This window comes from Nannospalax galili, unplaced genomic scaffold, assembly GCF_000622305.1.
Source record: "Nannospalax galili isolate Female #2095 unplaced genomic scaffold, S.galili_v1.0 scaffold101, whole genome shotgun sequence".
Taxonomy (NCBI): domain Eukaryota; kingdom Metazoa; phylum Chordata; class Mammalia; order Rodentia; family Spalacidae; genus Nannospalax; species Nannospalax galili.
The window spans coordinates 170,796-191,359 of NW_008345700.1; the positions used below are offsets into that span (position 1 = coordinate 170,796).

A 20,564-nucleotide genomic window follows, 5' to 3' on the forward strand; every position below is an offset into this window, starting at 1 on the left:
CACAAATGGTTGTCAATGCATTTGTCTGTGCAATTTTGGCAGAAGCAGGAGAGGGGTGGCACCATGGCCCTGGGAGGCTGCCAGTAGGCATACCCCAGCCTACCTGGGTATGGTACAAACTCAGTTCCAAAAAACTAGGGAAGGATCTGGACCTGTGCACCATTCTTTGGGGTGAGCATCACACTATCACATAGGTCCTCCCCAACCCACGGCTGGGGATAGGGCTTCGCACTATCTACCACTAAGCCATGTCCTAAAGAAGGGGTTTAGCTGTGTAGCCCAGGCAGGCCTAGAATTTGCAATCCTCTTGATAACAGTCCCCTGAATAGCTGAGGTTACAGTCCTGTACCAGCAGGCCCAGCTAGGTAGCTCATTTTTGGTCATTTTCTTCAGGGGTCTGAGGGACAGTGAATTCTTAAGACACATGGAAGAAACAGCTTTGTCTCATTCTGTAAGCATGGTGCCCCCAACAAGGCATGGCCAACAAAGTTACCTCAATGGGTGTGGAAATCAGAACAGAAGCTTTACACCTACATGGAAAGGCTGCTGGCTGGCAAACAGCATGTATATAAAGTGCTATAGTTAAGTCTGAGGGCACTGAAGCCATTCTTTATACCAGCAGGTGTTATTTACATGTTCCCCAACCAGTTACCACCCACTCTGCTCCCCTTTGGGGATAGGTGACCACCTCAAGGACAAGGAGGGATACTCTGGGCCCAGTCCACACTCCAAGTACTGCATGGGTGGCGCCTAAATCCACCTGACCTCAAGATGAACAAAGATTCCCCTTTTTCTGGTTGCAGCTTGTCTACTCAGGGCCATCAGCCAGGCCCAGACCTTGCAAATGTGCAAGCTGCTGTCTATTATTGAGGCCAGGGAACAGGAAGGTGCCATATCACCCACCCAGTAGGGACAGGAGAAACTGGCAGAATTCTCTATCTGCTAGACCAGGGACCAATAGGGCTAGCTGCTCTGAAGAAGCATTCAGGGGGACAGCCTAGAGAACACAAAATGAGGTCAGAGGTCCACCTGGACGGCCTGCATCCAGTACTGTTGGGCCCAAGAAGCTCTAAGGTAGAGAGGGAAAGGGTGTCCTCTGGGTCCTCCCTCCCCTTCCCTGAAGCTTCTGCAACTGACTCAGGTATAAGGCCAGCCCCATTATCCTGTAAGGTCCAGTCTTGTGCAGAAAACAGAGCAGCCAGAACTCCATGCCCATTATCATAGACTGGTACTGGTACTGGTACTAGGGTAGAGTGAGCAATGCAACTACCCACCCACCCATGTCTCCACATGACATACTGGATAAGAATGCAGGCTGGAAACATCCCAAGCCCTGGGGAGATGCTATGGTCAGTGCTACAACTAAGTCCATCTTCTGGCCAGCCAATGTGTGACTTGGAACAGAGCTGAAGAGGGGAAAGGCTGGGTGGGTATGATCCCTTATCTTGGCCTGTCTATTTAGAATTGCTCTCAGGAGCAGGCAAGGTGTCCACTCGGGTATCCCTGATGGCTCCAGCCTTCCTGGGCTTCTGCTTGGCCTTCCTCAGCATGTGGACCTGTTCCAAGGCAGGGGTGGAGGGTCAGAGGGCTAGGGTGACATTGTAGCTGACAGTCGGGATTTCCAGGGTACTTCCTGGCTCCACTCCATAGAAGACAGTAACTGCAAAGTTGTGTAGTGGGTACAGCCTGCAGTCCAATGAACATTATCCTCAGTTCTTGCTCTCCTAAGGCCAGAGGCCTTTCCTTCACTGAGGGGCAATGGCCTTGAAGAATTGGCAGCCTCCACCAGGGCCTCACAGCACCTGGAGTCTAAGAAGACTGAGGCCTAGACCCAACTAGCCATTCACTATGTCACTTACATAGCCTCAGCCCTTCTGGCCCTGGCCCACCATACCTCTGCTTTCAGCCTTGCCAGCATACCTTTGGGGCAGTAGCAGAGATGATCATGTGCCCTGGGGCCTGAACCCAGGGCTCACCATCCACCTGCACTGGAGTAGCCTTGAGGAGTGTGACACGGAAGTAGGAGCCCTGGGCGATGCGGATTCCGGAGCGCAGCCCACCCTGTACCTGGCCCTGGGCAGGATAGAAGCTGAGCTAGCTAATGGCGCCCAAAGGGTTCCACAGGGCCTGCCCACCAGCCTGCCAGTGCTCACCATGTGCACGACACCTGTCACACCCACCACCTCCAACAGCCCATCGTCCATGCGTGGCTTCTCAAATCTTGAGTCACTGTCAGAGCCCCACAGGTCAGCCCCTGAGCCCCAACTGCCCCCAAAAGATGAAAACACACAAATTAGGTACAGGCCAGGCACAGGTCTGAGCTATGCAGGGTTTCCGGGAGCCAGCCCCAGTACCTGGGGATGTTGATGAAGATGAGACCTTCAATGCTGGGCAGCTCCACTTCCTGTTGCTCCACCTGCAGCCGTATCTCCTTGTGTAGGCTTCGGGAGTGGCTGATCTTCTGCAGCCCAACCCGTACATACACACCCTTGTTGTGGAACCTGTCAGAGGGGAAGTAGGCACCCACCATTACCAGGTAATACGCTGGGCATGGTGGCGCACACCTTTAGTCCCAGCAGTTGGGAGGCAGAGGCAGGAGGATCTTTGTGAGTTTGAGGCCAGCCTGGTCTACATAGTGAATTCCAGGACAGCTGGGGCTACAGGGAGAGCCTGTCTCAAAGACAAACCCCCCCCCCCCCCGCAAAAAAAAAATTTAGGTAATAAAGGCTGCTAACTGCTGAGAGTAGCCTGGCCCCCAGCCCTGCCTCCCAGTACCTGCTTGTGAATTTGTCAGGCTCCTCTTCCCGTGCCTGGTGGAAGTCTAGGCTGAGTTCCGCATCAATGCCAATGCCACAGTAGTTACTCATCTGAACAATCTAGAGATACATAATCAAGATGCTGGCCAGCCCCTCCTGAGGGTCACAAATTATGCCAGCCATTTCCAACTCTACTCTGCTGTTGTTACAGTTGCCCTTCCTTCCCAGAAGTCTTTGCTCAACTACCACAGCATCCAAGAGGGCAGGACCCACAGTTCCACAGACTTGAACCAGCAAGCTACTGCTCTGCTTCAGGGGCCTTTTTTACAGAGGTTGTGCTAGTACCTTTCAGGGGAGGCTGGAAGGAAAGGAACACTTCAGCAAAAAGGGAATGAAAGCAAGAGCTTAGCAGGTGCCACACTGGTACCTTTGGGGGCTCCACGTCCACATTGTTCTCTGCACTACCAGTTTCATGAGCATCCAACAGGATGGTCCAGCGGTCCATGAGTACAGCATCAGCTTCATCCACAGATACCAGCACGGAGAATGGGTCCTCACCACTATAGCCTGCCCCCCAGCGGAGGACCCGGCCGAGGTCATTCCCTGAGAAACAGAAGAGACAGCATGACCTACACATCACCATGAGTGTTGAAAAAAACCCACAGTATGGACATCCCTGAGATCCCCATTTTCCAGGTTGATGGCTGAGCCCACCTGTGCCCAGGGGCAGGATGGCCACAGATGGCTCTGGGCAGGCCAGACAGTGCCTTGTCTCCTCCAGGGCAGCAAGCACCCAACCCACAGTGCCGTCTCCACCACACACCAGCACCCGAAAACAGGGTACCTGGGAGAATAGGTGGAACCTGCATGGGAGATAGTGTTGTGCTAAATGCTAGCTAACCAGTCCAGGACTTGGCCACTCATTCTTCCCTGAGCAGTCCTTTCCTGTTCAGATGTCCATCTCTGGCCACATAGAGGACTTAACGGTTCCAGTAGAATCCCAACTGGAGTTCTCACTGGCCACAGACAGGTAGATTTTCCTGTTCAGATGTCCATCTCTGGCCACGGTTCCAGTAGAATCCCAACTGGAGTTCTCACTGGCCACAGACAGGTAGAGGGTGCTCTTCCCACATGCCAGGGAAACCCCAGACTTACCCAGGGAGAGGCCCCCCGTTGGTTAGTTCAAAGACCTGGTGTGGGTTTAGCAGCTTCCGGAAACTGCAGAGCAGGTCTCGGCCCTTGAGGCCCCCACTCTTGGGGTTCACAAATACGAGGAGGGGGCAGCAGTCAGGAGGCAACTTCGTGTGCTGAGAGATTGGGGGACTGGGTTAGGCTGGGGTCAAAGTCTCCCACTGGGGCTTGTAAGCAGTGTCTAGCCTCAGATCCTGAGTGTTCTAAGCCATAGCCAGCCCTTCCCTGAAGCTAAATGGGGCACACCCTTATCCCCACCTCACTACTGACCTCTCAGGATATCCTTTCCTATGACAGAACCACCTATAAGCAGATGGCTGGCAGGAACTCCAGGCACAAAGATCAGGGCTATATCCATTGTGACATCTGTCAAGGGACCATTCCCACCCACTTAGCCACAGAATCCATGGCAGAAGCCCACAGATCCTGCCTGGCACCACCAGCCAGCTGAACTGAGGCCTGGCCCTTGCAAAGCCACTTAGACACCCTTTGGAGGTCAGCAGCTTCGAGGTCCCACCTGCCACATAGCAACCAGACAACTCAGCTTACAAGGCAGCTACATATCCCCTGCTGAATATGGGACAAAAATCATTCTCCCCGGGGCTGGAGAGATGGCTTAGCAGTTAAGAATATTGACTGTTCTTACAGAAGACCCAGGTTCGAATCCCAGCCCCCATGGAAGCTAACAACTGTCTATAACTCCAGTTCCAGGGGCTCTGACAGTCTCTTCTGTCCTCCTTGAGCATTGCACAACACAGGTGCACTTACCTACATGCAGGCAATACACACATACACATAAAATAAAAATAATAAAATATCTTAAAAAAAATCATTCTTGGGGCTAGAGAGATGGTTCAGCGGTTAAGAGCACTGACTGCTCTTGCAGAGGACCAGGGTTTGATTCCCAGCACCCACATGACAGCTATGAACTGTCCTTAACTCCAGTTCCAGGGGAATCCAAAACCCTCTTCTGAGCACCGTGGCACTGCATGACACAGGTGCACTCACATACATGCAAGCAATACACTCATTCACATAAAATAAAAATAAAATATTTTTAAAAAATCATTCTCGCCAGATGTGGTGGCACATGCCTTTAATCCCAACACTTGAGAGGCAGAGGCAGGCAGATCTCTGTGAGTTCAAGGCCAACCTGGTCTACATAGTGAGCTCCAGGACAGCTGGGGCTACAGGGAGACCCTGTCTCAAAAAGACCAAAAAAAAAAAAAAAAAAAAATCATTCTCTCCATATACAACCCCAAGAATCAGTGCTTGGGAATACAGACATAGTAGGCTGGTTCAGGCGCCTATATTGGGTAGGTGACAAGAAACAAACAGGTCAGGTACAGACACGGAGGGAAGCAGCACAGGGGCTGAAGAAAGAACACATTCAAGCCACAGGATCCACTGGGCAGGCAGAGCTGCCTGATCTCACCACTTAACCACCTGCCACAGGGTGAGCAGCTGACAGGCAAAGTAGATATTGGTCTCACATCCAGCTTTGTCACAGTGAGTGAGGCCAGGACCAGGGTAGACAGACAGGAAGCCCTGACCTATACCCTCAGACACTGGGAACAGCTATTTCCAGGGAAGGACCACATTAGCAGTGGCAAGGACTGGTAGCCATCACCTTTCCTTGCCATAGGCTCCTCAACTCATTCTTCTTTAAGTCTGCTTCTCATGGACTTGATTCTGAGGTCAAGGATCAGAGTTTCAGGGGACAGGCAGCCATGGACATTTGTAGTGGCTTTGTGGGGCCCACACTAAAAGCCTTCTGGCACTCCACACATGCATTCCCTGCCTTGTGCCGTCCTCTGGGTACACCTGTTCCTGGCATTACCGGGTTGTAAGGGTAGTATCTGAAGTTAGGGAGTTCTACCTACTCTCAAGAGATGACCCTAGGCATAAGGTGACCTGGATAAGAGGGGGGGCCAGCATCATACTCAGAGAGGACAAGGCAGGGTGTTGGAACACCCTGGTCTTCAATGAGGTAGACATGGTGGGGACCCCATGCATTCCATGCAACAGGGAGCTGTGTCCTGTGATGTTCCCAATAGGTTAGTGGCTTGTGGTCCAGAGTATGCAGCCAGTCCTGGTCCCAAGCATCAGGTCTCACCTTCTGGGCGGTCCTGGACAAGGACTGACTCTCTGACCTCTGATCCTTTGGTGTAAATTGGTCAGCCTGTTCATTCTGGGATGTTGTAAGGTATGACCGTGGCTCCTATCAGCCATCTGGCAATGAGGACATGCTCTGCGGCATTAAGCTGGCCTTAGAACCCTAACCACTCACCAGCACGTCTGGAAGCACCAGTGCAGTCAGTGGCCGACCATGCACTGCTGTGTCCCTGGCCAGCATGTATAGCCTCTCAGCTTCTGCAAAGCAGGTAACATCCAGCACTACTGCACCTGCCACAGGTGGGTCAAAGTTCAAGGTTGGAGGTGTCCTACGCATCCTACCCACAATGAACCCAGGCAGGGGTCTGTCCTATGTTTCCTATACCAAGGGTGCCCAGGGAAAGGTATTATCCCATCTACTCCACCCAAAAGGCACTTGGAGCAGGGTCTGTCCTGTACAACTCACCCCCAGGGTGTCCAAGCAAAGCCTCTCCTATGCACCAGGCCCATGAGGGTACCTAGGACAGGACTTTATCCACCAGTGCCAGCCCTAACTCTGACCACAAGAAGCTCAGGTCAGTGCACCAAAGGTACCATCCACACTGAGGGGTCACCTTTCCGGAGAAGTACTTCCAAGGGAGGAAGGTAGGGGTCAGGATCCAGCAGTAGGCAATGGGGATCATCATCCTGACAGACATTCTCATACCCAAGCCCAAGCCCACTAGCACTACATGGTCTCTGGGTGTCCATGCAAAGAAGAATGGCAGTGCATATTGAAACCTTCCCCGGTGGAAGATGTAGGCCCATAGAAATGACCAGGTTTGGAGAAAACAGCTAGCCTCAGCCACACCATAACAAAATGTGAACCAGGAAACAAAACCAGAGAGGATTCCTAGCATGTGGCTCTAGAGGAGCGAATGAAGGGCAAGCTCTTCCACCCCGTTACAGTAATATTCATTAGGCAGCAGCTCACCTTGTAAGGAGTAGACGTGACTCACAGACACCACAGCAGCTGCATAGACAGGTTGCAGTCAGGGTGGTATGCTGAGGCCCAGACCTGACCTCCCCATCAGGGGCCAGCCTCCCCCTGAGGGCATCCACATCCAGGGTACATCCAGACAGTCCTGACCTAGTCTTTGGGGCCAGCCCATGCCCTACTCCAGAACAAGATCCCTAACACCTGAATTCCAGAGGGAATAGAAACCAAGTACTTTGAGGGAGAAGAGGAGGGAGCAGAGGCCCTTCAGAGGAGATAACATCAGCTGGTTTGCAGTGGGAACTATACTTGGGCTTCAGCTGGTACATGAAAAGGCAGGCCTGGCACCACAGCCCCAATGCCCAGTCAGGACCCTCTCCCAGTCGGAGCCCTGGCTAGCCCAAGGTCACACCTTTTGTGGCCATGGCCTCATGCAGTAGGTTGCTGTAATCCTGGGGGGACAGGCCAGGTGGCAGACCGCCCACAAATAGGGAGACACGTGGGGCCATGGCCCTGCTCTCAGCCACGTAGAACCGCGTCTGGCTCACCTGGCGCACAGATATCTATAGAGAGAGAGCAGGAATGAGGGATACTGGCCAGCAGTGTCAGTAAAGCCCCTCCACCCTTCCTACCTAGTTCTGCAGTGAACTGACTTGGGTACTGTTAAGGCTCAAGGCCAGCCCCCAAGCTGGAGACAGGTGACATGTTGTGGAGGGTACTGCCAGCTAGGGACATCATCTGCCGACTAGGGAAGATACAGTATCTGGAGACAGATCCCCCTCTGAGGTGGGTAGGTGAGTGGGCAACCTGGGTAGCCATGGCTAAGGGCTGGCAGCTCCCTTGGAGCTGTTGTCCACATCCACTGACCTGCCGGATGTCCCGAAGCCGGTCAAGCAGAAGTTCCTCATCTGCCAGCACTGTCCGCTGGACTACAGGGTTGAGAGGCACAGTCTGTCAGCACTGGGCTCCTCCCCTCCACAAACAGGTGCTCTGAGTCCCTGGGGCACGTGGGGATGCAGGTGGAACCAGGTGGGACTTGTCAGAAGGGCAGCGTCTGGCCCCAGTGTCCTGGTGGGCCTCCCAAGGCAGCAAGTCCATGCCTGCTACATGCAAGGGCCTACAGAACGCAACCCACTCACCTTGCCTACTGCCCATGAGCACTTCAACCAGCTGGAAGCTCTCCAGATTCTCAGCCTATGCAGCAGGGGTGGAATGTCAGGCCTAGGGATAAACTCTCATCTATCCAGGACACCCAGAGGGACAGTGGTCTGGCCCATTGGGTAGGTGATTTCAAAGATGGGCAGGACTAGAGTGTACATACCTGGCGTCCAAGCAGCGGGAGGACTTCTCGAATCACAGCTTGTGCTGTGCTTTGTGGGGTCACACGGATAGACACGTAGGCCACACCCACCCTGTAGGGGACAGGCTCAAAGCTGGGGCCTTGGGTCCCCAACCACCCCCTTCCCCAACAGATGCTGTGCTTTGAGTCTCACTTGAGCCAACCAGGGTAGATTTTCAGGACTTCCTGGGAACGAGGCAGAGACCTGATGACCCAGGCCTCAGGCACAGAGTCTCGGGGCCCAGAGCCTTTGCTGGCCTCTTCCTCATTTGTTGCAGCCTTCTCTAGGACCGGAGTATCACCAGCCTGTAACTCGAAGTCGCTAGGGTCATCACTGACATAGTAGGCCCGCAGTGCTGCCTCCTATAGAACATGGGGCCAGGTATAGAGGGGCAGGTAAGAGACAGGTAGGTAAAGGAGGAAAGTATGGGGAAGCCAGGTGAGAGGCTAGGTGTGAAGGGCCAGGAGAACAGGGGGCCCAGAAATGGTGACATTGGGCCTCATAGATGCCCCAGCCCTCTGTGAGTTCATTCTTACCATCACCTCCTCATTCCTGGCCAGACGAGAAACTGTAACCAGACGGAACTGGTTTTTCCTCATGGAGTCATTGCCATCAAAGATCTTCAGGATCTGTTTGCCTGGGCCAGAGGGGAGCAGCTGAGAATCTGAGAGATCTGGGATTGAATGGAACAAGGTGGCTAGGTAGGGGCAACTTACTGGATTCTGCAACTGTCAGCACCTCTCTGCCTGTGCCTGTGGCAGCACTTCCATCTAGGCCATCATCCCCATCACCTGTAGGATGCATAGGTCCTTCTACTCAGTGCCTGACCCAGCCAGGACACACCCTAGGCCCACCTCTCTGCCTCACCAAGCTCCAAGGTCAAGGTCTCAGGTATTCGAAAGCAGTGCATCTTGCTGAAGTTTCGTGACAACAGGCGCACACATGCAGGAGGCAGGACCATGGAGCGTAAACGTCCAAATGTGCACTCAGGTGCCAATGCTGTGGAGCACACTGAGTGGGCCTGGGGGAACATGGGTGTAACTCTGGTGACCTGGGCAGGAAGCCAGCAAACTCTGCCTACACCAGGCTGAGCACCCACCAGGATGGTGCACAAAGCCAGAGGTATCACTCCACCCCATAGCCCAGGAAATGACAAGATGCACACAACCTGAAAACCCTGTCAGAGGGCCCACCCCCACCTGACTGCTGCATCTCTCTTGTCCCACACCCAGGGCCCCACCTCTCATCCCATCCCCATGCCCACCTGGACACCACACCACTCGCAGTGCACACCAGCCAGCACATCTGAGGAACCGCAAGTCTTCCTACAGACCTCACAGCGTGCACCAGAAGGAAGGTTCCCCTCCCGCCAGTGGTGGTGGTACGTGTCCTGGGGAGGGGGGCAGTCAGCAGCTCAGCCAGCCTACCCCCACCAAACCTGCTTGTGTCCCAACACCTGCACACTCACATGGTCCTGGTGTCCATCCTGATGGCACTGACGGCAGTCGCTGCAGGCGAAGGGCACACAGTCGGGGTGAACGTGCAGCTCACACACTGGGGGGTGGGCAGGGTTAGGGGCCTCTTGCTGCACCCCTGCCCTCCCTCCTCACCCATCTCTCAGCTGGGCTGGTTCCAACCCCAACCCCTGCCATCCTGAACCAGCTTCTTCTTAGCCTGATTGCTTCCTGCCTGGTAGGCCCCTGCAGTTGGAGCCCCCAAGTAAGCCTGCATCTCCCATCCACACCCCTGACAAACCACAGGTAGAGGAAAGCTAGACTACCCTGGGCAACAGAGACCAGGTCCCTTGGGTGAGGAACTCAAGCCCAAGAGGGCCACAGGCCCAGTGGTACCTTCACAGCGGAGTGCAGGTGCCTCCAGGCCTTTACGGCAGACCACGCAGAACTTGCGCTTGTAGAGCCCAAGGGGGCCAAAGCAGTGGGCTACAGGGACCTGCAGGGGCAGAGCAAGCTTCAGACTTGGGCCTGCTTGACCCTGCACCCTCATCCCTAACGGCCCTTCTTGGACTGGTCCAGCATCACCTGCTGGTGGCTGCTCAGGCAGAAGGTCGCTCCTTCCTCTTCACCTCTTAAGTCTGCAGGTCAGATCCTGCTGGGGAGTGCCCACCCCTGATTCACCTGTGCTACCAGAAGACCTAGACTGGACTAGCCTGGCTGACTGTAAGGCAGGTAAGCAGGGAAAGGGCTCTGTAACTTCATACTCACAGTACTATAAACACAGGTGAAGGAAGCCCACTTGCCACCCATTCCTCCCTCCACAGGCCAGCTAGGCTGTTAACTGCTAGGCATTTGTCCTGTCAGAATCAGGAGCTTCTAACATCCGCTACCCCCAAGACACCCCCCCCACCACCACACACACTCTACATCTGCCCTCTGGGAGGCAATCACAGCTACTGTGAACACGTGATGGCAAGTTGCCTTCCCATGAGAGTAGATGGGAAGGATCGGGTCTTCAATTGATTTGTCCTCATCCTGAGACTTAAAGCAGTTCAATAAAGAGAATATATAGAAAGACTGAACACTAGGAGGGCAATGGTGGGCATGTCAGAATGGCAGATCATTTTTATTTTCTTTTTAAGGATCTATATCCACTGACCCTTGATCAGGCATATATTTGAAATCATTACTTGTATTTTCATGTTTAAGTAAAAAAGGAGAAAGGATTAAGATCATCTTTAGAAAACAATAGCCTCATGCACCAGCATCCTTAGATCCTTTTACATCCACACCTGTAATCAAGTCCCCCACCACAGCATCAAATGCTGCAGGGCAGTCAACACAGCTAGACATGCATGGTTCAGCAGTAGGTGAGCATACTGGCCTCACTTCTCATCTCCTGCATGCAGAAGGCCAGCTCACACACAGCTCTGCTGCTCTGAGCTCTATTTGCCTACACTAGCAGGCGGGTCCCACCCCCAGCTATGGAGGAGAGTAGGGAAGTGAATGGGGGTATGATGGGGAACCACAGTATGCAGGTGAGGCGGACAACTGATGAACAGAAAGTTCTCACCATTGTAAGCTTTTCCTTAATCCTGCTGTCACTGCTGCCATTACTCACAGAAGGGAAATCTGCCCTGCAGGAACCTCACTACCCTAACCAGAGCCATGTAAAGGGAGGTCAATGGCCAAAACCTACTCCAGTTCTAAGGCTCTGAACTGTGTGCTTTAAAAAAAAAAAATCCATATATATATATATATATATATAATTGTTTTTATGTGTATGAGTGTATTGCCTGCATGTGAGTGCACCTGTGTCGTGCAATGCCGCAGAGATCAGAAGAGGGCTTCGGATTCCCCTGGAACTGAAGTTAAAGACGGTTCATAGCTGCCACATGGGTGCTGGGAATCGAACCTGGGTCCTCTGCAAGAGCAAGTCAGTGCTCTTAACCGCTGAGTCATCTCTCCAGCCCCTCCTGTTTTTCTATAAGCTTGTTATGATCTCTAAAGGTTGGTGTGCATTTGTGAGAAAGAATCCAGAGGTCCCCCGTGCTCTTTACCCAGTTTCCAGTGGTGACAGCTTGCAAAACTAGTCAATGTCACAGCCAGGGCACTAAGAGCAGAGCAGATGAGGCAGAACATCCAGCCTCCAGGACCCTTCATTTGGCCCTTTTGTTTATTTGTCTTTTTGAGACAGGGTCCCCTGTAGCCCTAGCTGGCCTGGAACTTGCTATGAAGACTAGGCTGGCCTTGAACTCACACACATTTGCCTGTCTCTGCCACCTGAGTGCTGGAATTAAAGTTATGCATCACCACACCTGGCCAATTTGGGCCATCTGTAGCTACATCTACTTCCTTACCCTTGAACCCTCCTATCTGTGTTCCTCTGGTTTCTTCATTCAGGGTTTTCCATGGACTAATCATACAGTATGTGTCTTCTGACATTGACTTTTCTCAGCATAGTTCCCTGGAGATCTACCAAGGGTGCTCAGCTCATCAACAGATCCTTCCTTTTGATCAAGAGCAGGACTCTGCTCTTTGCTTCCTAATCATAGTATGGCTAAACTGACAATACAAAGGACAGCTTGAGTGAGTACTTGATCCTATGAGAGCCATGTGCACTGACCCCACACTCACCCGCACTAGGCTGGGCGCGATGCTTGTGCATGGGGTCTTCACCTGCTTCAGGCACTTCTCATGGGCCATGAAGTTGCAAACTGCAGGGAGGAGAGCTGTGTGAGTGAGTCCCATCTTGCCAGGCAGCCTCTGGCTGGTCCAGGAGGTGAGAGGTCCTAAGGCTTAGCCTTGGCCAGCAGGACCAAGGACCACTGGACATCTGCATTCCACAACAGGGCTCAGAGCACATCATAGCAGGGTCACTCTGCCAGAGCTGATGGGGACAGTTCTTGGGCTGAGTCAGTCATTGTGGCACCCCAACCTTTGCCACTTAGTGGGCAGGGTTGCCATTCCTGTCATCCCCACTGTTATCAAGGCAGGCAACAAGACCATGGGCACTATAAGCCCCATGCTCATCCTCAAGAGCCCAGGGGTCTGATACTATGACCATGATGGGGGGTGATAAGTGTGCCCTGCTGTACTGGGAGTAGCTTATACCCTTCACACTGACCCAACTCTCCCATATCCCTACAACCACCAGAGAGCAGAGAGCTGAGCCTGCAAAGGCAGTGTGCACTTGAATCACTGTGGGAGGGACCTAGGACATGTGACTCACATTTGGTTGGGAGTGGGGGAAACAGGTAGGGGAAGGACACAACCTGCTCCCAGGCCTCAGCACAAAGGCTCAACAGCAAGACAGACTTGGAGATGCATAGAAAAGCAAGCAGTCTGTGGTAGTACATCAGAGCCAAGACTGGACAAGAGAGTCATGGGCCTAGGCTGGGCTTCACAGGTGGGATAAGTGGACAAAACTACAGAAGCAGAGGGACATAACCACTAAGACAGTCCAAGGTACAAGAGCCTAAGCAGGGGGCCCCCAGCTGGTACCTCCTTCCTGCTGAGACCCCAACCACCTCAGTCCTAGAAGGGAACAGGTTTTCCATGGGTTGCTCTAGAGATAACTACTGGAAGGAGGCTAGAGTCTGGTAAGAAAAGCAGATGAGAAAGAAAGTTGTGACCCAACAGGAGTTCTCCCTTAGACACCCAATGCACTCCACCTTGGGTGTTGCCAGCTGCCTCCTCTGTGGGTAGAGGCAATGCCTGCTCACCCCATACCTTATGTACTCTTACAAGGGGAGGGCCTCTGCCCACACCCTTGCCAGGCTATCTGCTGGAGTCCCAGCCCATTCCTCATAGATGCTGCCTAGTAGTGGTGCTGCATCCTCACCTGCAGACTAGATTTCATGGACTGCTATGTCCAAGGATTGTGCTTAGGCTTCCTGAACCAACAGACCTAGAGCCCCAGGGACCATATCTGCGAGGGGTAACTGAAGCCTAGCCTTAGATTTCAAGTCCTTACCTTCATATTCCTCAGTTCTACAGGGATCCTAGGTCTATCCTCGGATCTGTAGCTCTACCATCACTGTCTTTACCTCCAGAGAGGTAAGACTCAGACTTGGAGTTCTGCTTTCTTGTGCCTTGAATCAGGGGAGGAGCCTTCTATCTGAAGCCCTGTCTATCCCACCTTTGTATGGTCACGGGGTCTAGCTTCAGACCTGTAGCTAACTCACTCACCACATTCAGGGCCTCCACATCAACAGAACTCTGATATTACCAGAGGGCAGGTGGGGCAGACTAATATTTCTGATACGACAGAGAAACCCCGGTGACCACTCCTATGCCAGCAGGCCCTGAAGAGTCATGACGACCTCATTATCCCAGTAAGCAGAAGGGACCCCAGTCTGAGGGGCCTTGCCGTCAGTGGTCCTGCCCAGAACACAAGCCTGTCTTCCTGAACAGAGCAGAGACTCCTCAGCTGGTCCTATCTTCAGTTCCTGGCCAAGACACACTGTCAAAGGCCCACATCCACTACAGAGTGCACGTGTTGGTCTCAGTACCTGCCTCCTCACAAGATGGACAAGAAAAGGGCCAGCTGTAGATTTACCAGGGAGGCAGACGAAGGAGCACCATCCTCTGCCCAGCCCAGCCGGCTTGGCAACTAGGTGAGGGCTGTGTTGAGACATGCCACACCTAGAAGGAAGGCTGGGCCTACCTCCCCACGCACTTGGGCCTGGGCAGAGTCAGCATTCAGTCCCTCTGTGCAGCAGCATGCGCTCAGGACAAGAATGACCCGGACCCACAGACCAGGCCTGCCCTGCTTGTCCCTTCCTGCTGCCCCGGCTACTGAGAAAGGCAGGCATGGGGACCCTGAGCCATACCACCTCAGGGCTCAGTCTCAGTCCGACCTTCGTATCTCTAAGCCCAGACCCAGTAACTACCTGAACACACACTCGGCCTCTTGCAGCATCCCAACCATAGTATTCACTGTGGCGACATGGCCTCCACCTCCCACGAGGGACCCAGGAGATCCCAGGCCAGGAGGGCCAGCCGTGGGACACCCCTCTTCCCCACCTCCACGGGGAGGTCCTACTCGGACGAGGGCCTGTTCCCAAGGCCACTGCCGGGAAGGACAGAGCTCAAAGGTCAGGGCCGTGTCCCGTGGCGGGCGGCAGGAGCTCCCGGGAGCGGCCTCAGGACGCGGGGCGGGTTCTCACCGTCGCACAGGAAGCCGGCCAGCCCCCAGATGAAGTCGGAGCAGAGGTGGCAGAAGGTGGGCTTGGTGAGCGTCACCTTGCGGAAGCTGTGGCCCGGCACCGCGGGACCGGTGGTTCTGCCCGTCCGCTCGGGCCCTGACGCCGGGCGTGCACGGCCGCCGGTGCCCGGCACCGGGCTGTGGGCTGGACTGCCGAGACGTGGGGCGCCGCTGCCCGGTAAGGCCTGGGTCCCGGGCTCGGCTGCCGCCGCCATCCCCGACCCAAGCGCCCGAGCCCGGGCAGCGCGCCGAAGCCGGGTCCACGCCAGGGAACAGGGCCCGCAGCGGCACCGGGACTGCCTTCCGCCCGCTCGGCCCGCTGCGCAGGCTCCAGGGGGAGGAGCCCGAATGCAGCGCCTGGCCGGGGCTCGCGAGGGGCGGTGCTGCGGGAGGAGGAGGGGCCTTTGGGGGTTCGCCTTCGGGGGCGTGGGGTCCGGAGTCTGGATCAGAGCTTCACCACGCGGAGGGGCGGGATGGCTGCGTGCGTAGGATCTGACCGCCAACGCCAGGGGCAAGCCAGGGAATGGACCGGATTTCCCCACGGACGGTCTTGGACACTGGAACGAGGCCTTTGCTCCTATGATGTTGAGACTGGGGTAGCACAGACGAACCCCTCACACTTGAGACTTGGATCTCTGCGAGAAGTGGCACTGCCCGGGTGGGTCGTTGGGCCAAGCCAAGGGACCCCCCAGGCGTCCAGAATGGGGAGAAGAGCAAGAGAGGGGTGGAGTTTGCATCGGGGCTGCCCTGGACCCCTACCGTCCCTTGGAAGCAGGGTATGCGCTATTCCATGGGTATGGGGTAGCGGGTCCCGCAGCTAAGCGGGGGAGAACCTGTATGGGAACACTCACAGCTAGTTGGGTTCTTCAGCTAGACCTCGTGTAGTTCTTACCGCTTGGCCAGTACTCTCCCCCAGTGCATTCCCAGGTCTTTGAGGACCTGCACTGGGGGAAGGAGCACAGTAACCATGACTGTCTTGTCCAGATGGTGCCTGTGACTTTGGGGGTTGCAATCACTCTGCTTCTGCTTCTGTTGGGCCTGCCCTTGGTTGGAGTTGGGAAGACCCTATTGGCATGGTGGTCCAAAGAGCTCCTAGAAGCCAGGCCCCTACTGGCCACAGTAGTGACCTGCAGGCCCAGTACAGCAGAGAAGGTCTAGGGGTAAGGAAATACTGGCAGGGGAACCGTAAAGGGGAAGATAACATCCCCAGGGCAGGGCCACTGAAGAAAAGAAGCCTGGGAAGATACTAGAAGCTCTGAGAGGGAAGCCTGATCTTGGAGGGTCTTGCTCAAGGTGACTGGCTTGTACCCAGGAAGATGGTGGTCCAGGACTGGGAAATGGGGAGAGACTTGGTTCTCCATCACTGTAAGACTCACTCCCCACTGAAGCATCAGCTGTGGGCAGGCCCAGGTTGCTGGGGATGCAGCCTGCTCTCCTGAAGCCGCTTCTGAGGCAGATAGACCACAGACTGAAGTATGAACAAGCCAAGAGTAGCCACTGGCCTATGGATGGAGGAGACTGGATCAAGTGATCAGGATTCAGGAAATGCATCCAGGCAAGGAAACAGCCGGTGCAGATGCTTGGCTAACAGAGAGAGCTCAAGAAAAAGAAAAGACACCCTTTTCCCAGGGATTTTTCAGTTCAGCATCCCCACAGTGCTGCCCTCAGACTCTTTTGGACCCCACTAGCTGGCTAGTGGGAGGACCATGAGTCTCCACCCTTCTCAGCACCTGCCTCTGGCTTCAACCAGATCACAGCCTAGACCTGCCCTCAGCCAGAGCTCCATCCATAGAGACCAGAAAGAGGTAGAGGTTCACTGAAGTCCACTCACATACTGCAGCCAACATCTAAGGAGGGTGTCCTAGTCTGTTTCTTCATTGCTGTGAAAAAACATTCTGACCAATACCAACTTGGGGAGGAAAAGTTTTATTCAACTTACATCTCCCAGGTTACAGTTCATCAGGGAGCCTAAGGTAGGAACTCAGGGCAGGAACATGGAGGCAGGAGCTGGAGCACAGGCCATGGAGGAACGCTGCTTACTGGCTTGCTCCCTGGCCCCTGCTCAGCCTGCTTTCTTATGTAACACAGGCCCACCTGCCCAGGGGTGGCACCACCCACAGTGGGCTGGGCCCTCCCACATCACTCATTTAGAAGATGCCCTTCAGACATAGCCACAGGCCAGTCCAATAGAGGAAATTCCCCAATTGAGGCTCCCTCAACCCAGGTGTGTCAAGTTGACACCAAAGCTATCCAGCACAGAGGGGCAGTATTCAAGGATTTTCTTTTCTCCACTCAGTAGAAAGTGGAGTGCATGGGAGCCATCTTGAAGAGGAAAACCTACATTTGGCCATTCCTGCAGAACTCTATTTTCTGATCCAGCAAAATTAATAATACTTCCATCTTGAACCTAGAATTCACTAGAATGTCTTCCAGAACACTGAGCAGCTTGTTGTGGAAGATGTCTTAACACTTTAGACATCTGCCTGAAAACAGCATCCACCCCTGGGTTCTGCCTCTTCCAGCATCTATGACAACTTTGGGTGGTCAGTCTTCCTTGCGCAGGCTCCTTAAGACTCTTGGCGCCACTGGTCTGAGCATTTGTCTCTCTCATCGTATTCATTACTGTCTTAGCTCAGACTTCATAACACAATTCTATTTACTGGGCAATTTAAACAGCAGGCCTTCAGTTCTGGAGGCTGCAGGTCTAGAATCAGTTCCTGGCATGGTCAGATTCTGCTCCCTGAGGAAACTACCCTGTACCATTATGGTGAAATTGTAACCCCTGTGACCATATATTGGATTTCTAACCCTCAGTGCTGTAAAATATGAGGTAGAGATGGGGGCTTTACAGAGAAAATCAAGTTAAAATGAGGTCATTGTGGTGGCCCTGTTCCAACAGGACTGGGGTCATTATAAGAAGGGAAAATTTGGACACAAACAATAGGGAGAACACCATATGGAGGCAGAGGTCAGGGTGATGCCAAGCAACACCAGGGGTTTCCAGCAATCCAGGAGCTGGGATGGGGAGGGGCTGGACAAGTTCTCCCTCACAGCCTCAGAAGGAACGGGCCCCTAGTACCTTGATCCTCCAGCCTCCAGAAATGTGAGACGATACATTTCTGTGGATTAAGCCCCACTCTGTGTTGTCTGGTTATGACTGCCCTAGAACAGCCTGGTTGGCTACACTGCCTTCATGAACTAGCAGCAATGGAACCAGCGTGTTGTACTGTTGGCTTTTTCCTCTTGTTTTGCTGGTGGGTTCCATGGAGCTTTTTAACTTTTTCTGCAAATTAAATTGTGTAGTAAGTGTGCATCTTACTGTAGGTACTGTGTATACTCTTGTTTATTCTACTGCCAATGGACTCAGGTTTACCACCAAATTTTGACTTTTATGAATAGTGCTTCATGAACATTCTGTCCATGTGCCTACATGCCCCATGCCTAGATACCCTCATGGCTGGAGTGGTACATGAGATGGCACAGCACATCACATTCACTTCAGGAAATAATGCTAAACCATTTTCCTGACATCCACACAGAAATTAAAATGGATACTCCTACTGGTTCTGTGGGAGACTTCCTCTGTTGCACACTCTGTGGGCTCTGGACTCTCCAGTTTGCATTCCATTCCCTCTGGTCAGATTACAGGGCTATATCTGATGGCAGAGGGGCTTCATCCATAACAGTTCCTGCCAGTTCTGGCTCTGTGGTGAGACCCTCACACATATTGCTGTTTTCTGCTGGATCTTCTGTTCTCATTGGCTTGTAGGAGCTTTTTAGATGCTTTGCAGGGTCCTCAGGTAACTTGCAGCTGGTGCTTATTACCTATGGTAGTTCTGGTCCTAAAGACCAACACAGACAGTGTGGTGGTTTGAATGAGACTGTTCTTCATAGGCTCCAAGTATTGGAGCACTTTGTTCACAGTTGGTGACTCTGTTTTGGGAGGTTTAGGTGTGGCCCTGCTGGAGGAAGCATTCACTGGGGGTGGGCTTTAGCTGTGCTCATTTCCAGGTTTGTTCTCTCTGCTTCCTGTGCCTGATTGAAGACGTGAGCACTGAGCTTTATGTTCTGTGCTGCTGATTGCCTCTTGCCATCCCTTCCTACCATAATGGACTCTTAATCCCTCTGGAACCTTAAACCCAATAAATTCTTCTATAAGTTGCCTTGGTCATAATTTTTGTCACAGCAGCAGAAAAGTAACTAATACAGACAGATCACTGCAGACCCTGAAGGGAGTGCTGCACCACTGCTCTTGGGGTAGTTGGGTTCTGCCAGCCTGGTCAGCTCTGGTACTTGATTGACAAATAACCTTGTTTCCTATGTGTTTCTACTTACAGACACCTTGTTTACAATTTAACATAGAGTGTAATTCATTACCTTCTTCTGTGGACCCACAGTGTTGGCACTCACACCAAATGAACTTTCTCTAACACTTGTCTTTTCTCTGTAAGAATATCATGGGAGGGCCAGGTATGGTAGCATGCACACTCAGGAGGCAGAGGCAGACAGATCTCTCTTCCAGGCCAGCTGGGGCTACAGGGAGATTCTGTCTCAAAAAAGACTGCAGAGACACTGCAGAGACAGAGGAGGAGCAGACACAAGCAGCAGGAACCTACATGTCCGCAACTTATAATAGCATGACCTTGAATCAAAGCACAATGGTGTTGATTTGGGGGACATAAACACATTTAGGGAATTTGCAGATTTAGGATGGGGGGTTGCTTTGAAGGTCATACCTTCCCCCAGCAGGGCAGTCCTCCAAGTCCTGGAGGCTGTAGTCCTTCACTGTTATCTGCAGAGGTGGCTTATGGTGTTCCTGGCTCCATGTCTAAGTGATCAGACTTTCCCTTCTGCCAAGGGCCCATGGGTCTTCTTGCAGGTCACTTCGAGCTCCTTTTCAGTAGAGAGTGGTTAACCACACACTTATATCTCAGAGAGCCAGAATGGATCTGGGGTGGGAATATTAGCTATCCAGTGACCTAATGCTGTTAAAGGACAACTTGTCCACACAAAAAAAGGTGGCTGGGAGGACCACCGCAGGCCTCTCTCCTACCTGCAGGCCTCTCTCCAGGGTAAGTCCATTGCGCCCTCCGCACCTTGACTCCCCAAGCCCCATTCACCCCCCCATCTCCCCTGCTGTTCTCTCCTCCTAGTTTGGGCCCTGCCCCATTCCTTGTCTTGGGGCCCTAGACACCTGGGGAACCAATAATGCTTCCTGATCTTTTTCATCCAGACCAACATAGTGCCTTCTCTGGACCTCAGGAGCCCCCTGGGCCTGGCCCTGCCCTCACATCCTGCTTCCTGGGTGTGCACAACCCACCAGCCTCTTTCTGGGACATGGGGAGCGGGCTGACCTTTCCTCTTTCTGATCTTTTGCATCCAGACCAACCCAGATCCTCAGTGAAGTCCCTAGGAGTCCGTGGGGCCTCTTCCCACCCCATCTGCCTTTGCATCTCTGGGTGGCATGGCCACCAGCTGCCCTAGACCAGAAACTTTTCTGGGCCAGGCTCCCAGGCCAGTCCA

The 20,564-nt window shown here is 53.4% G+C and overlaps 1 protein-coding gene across 4 annotated transcripts; it reads right to left on the reverse strand.

The window, feature by feature from the left end:
- Positions 1-382: 382 nt before the first annotated feature.
- Positions 383-15,384, reverse strand: Dgkq (diacylglycerol kinase theta). Of its 4 annotated transcripts, none has more exons than XM_029567667.1 (23): positions 15,004-15,384; positions 12,470-12,549; positions 10,229-10,328; positions 9,847-9,886; positions 9,643-9,768; positions 9,246-9,399; positions 9,095-9,169; positions 8,915-9,015; positions 8,532-8,740; positions 8,360-8,450; positions 8,178-8,232; positions 7,906-7,967; positions 7,451-7,601; positions 7,036-7,074; positions 6,238-6,353; positions 3,912-4,063; positions 3,471-3,619; positions 3,184-3,359; positions 2,776-2,876; positions 2,355-2,501; positions 2,154-2,265; positions 1,921-2,073; positions 383-1,556 (listed from the first exon to the last, which is right to left on the reverse strand). In XM_029567667.1, exons 6-23 carry the CDS (start codon positions 9,337-9,339, stop codon positions 1,455-1,457), a joined length of 2,085 nt encoding a protein of 694 aa, XP_029423527.1. In that variant the 5' UTR covers positions 9,340-9,399; positions 9,643-9,768; positions 9,847-9,886; positions 10,229-10,328; positions 12,470-12,549; positions 15,004-15,384; the 3' UTR covers positions 383-1,454. The 4 variants fall into 4 exon arrangements, with proteins under 4 accessions (XP_029423527.1, XP_008840011.1, XP_029423525.1 ...); XM_008841789.3 differs by having other exon boundaries at positions 9,847-9,932; XM_029567665.1 differs by having other exon boundaries at positions 383-1,686; positions 9,847-9,932; positions 15,004-15,361.
- Positions 15,385-20,564: the final 5,180 nt, after the last annotated feature.

Bases quoted from the DNA above. Each gene is read 5' to 3' on its own strand.
- Dgkq (XM_029567665.1), bottom strand. From the start codon at position 15,256: ATGGCGGCGGCAGCCGAGCCCGGGACCCAGGCCTTACCGGGCAGCGGC. The intron at 9,933-10,228 runs GTACCACTGGGC...CCCACCCCCCAG, and splicing joins ACCTGCACTCCGCTGTGAAG to TGTGTGAGCTGCACGTTCAC. The intron at 1,687-1,920 runs GTATGCTGGCAA...ATTGGACTGCAG, and splicing joins TCTCTGCTACTGCCCCAAAG to GCTGTACCCACTACACAACT.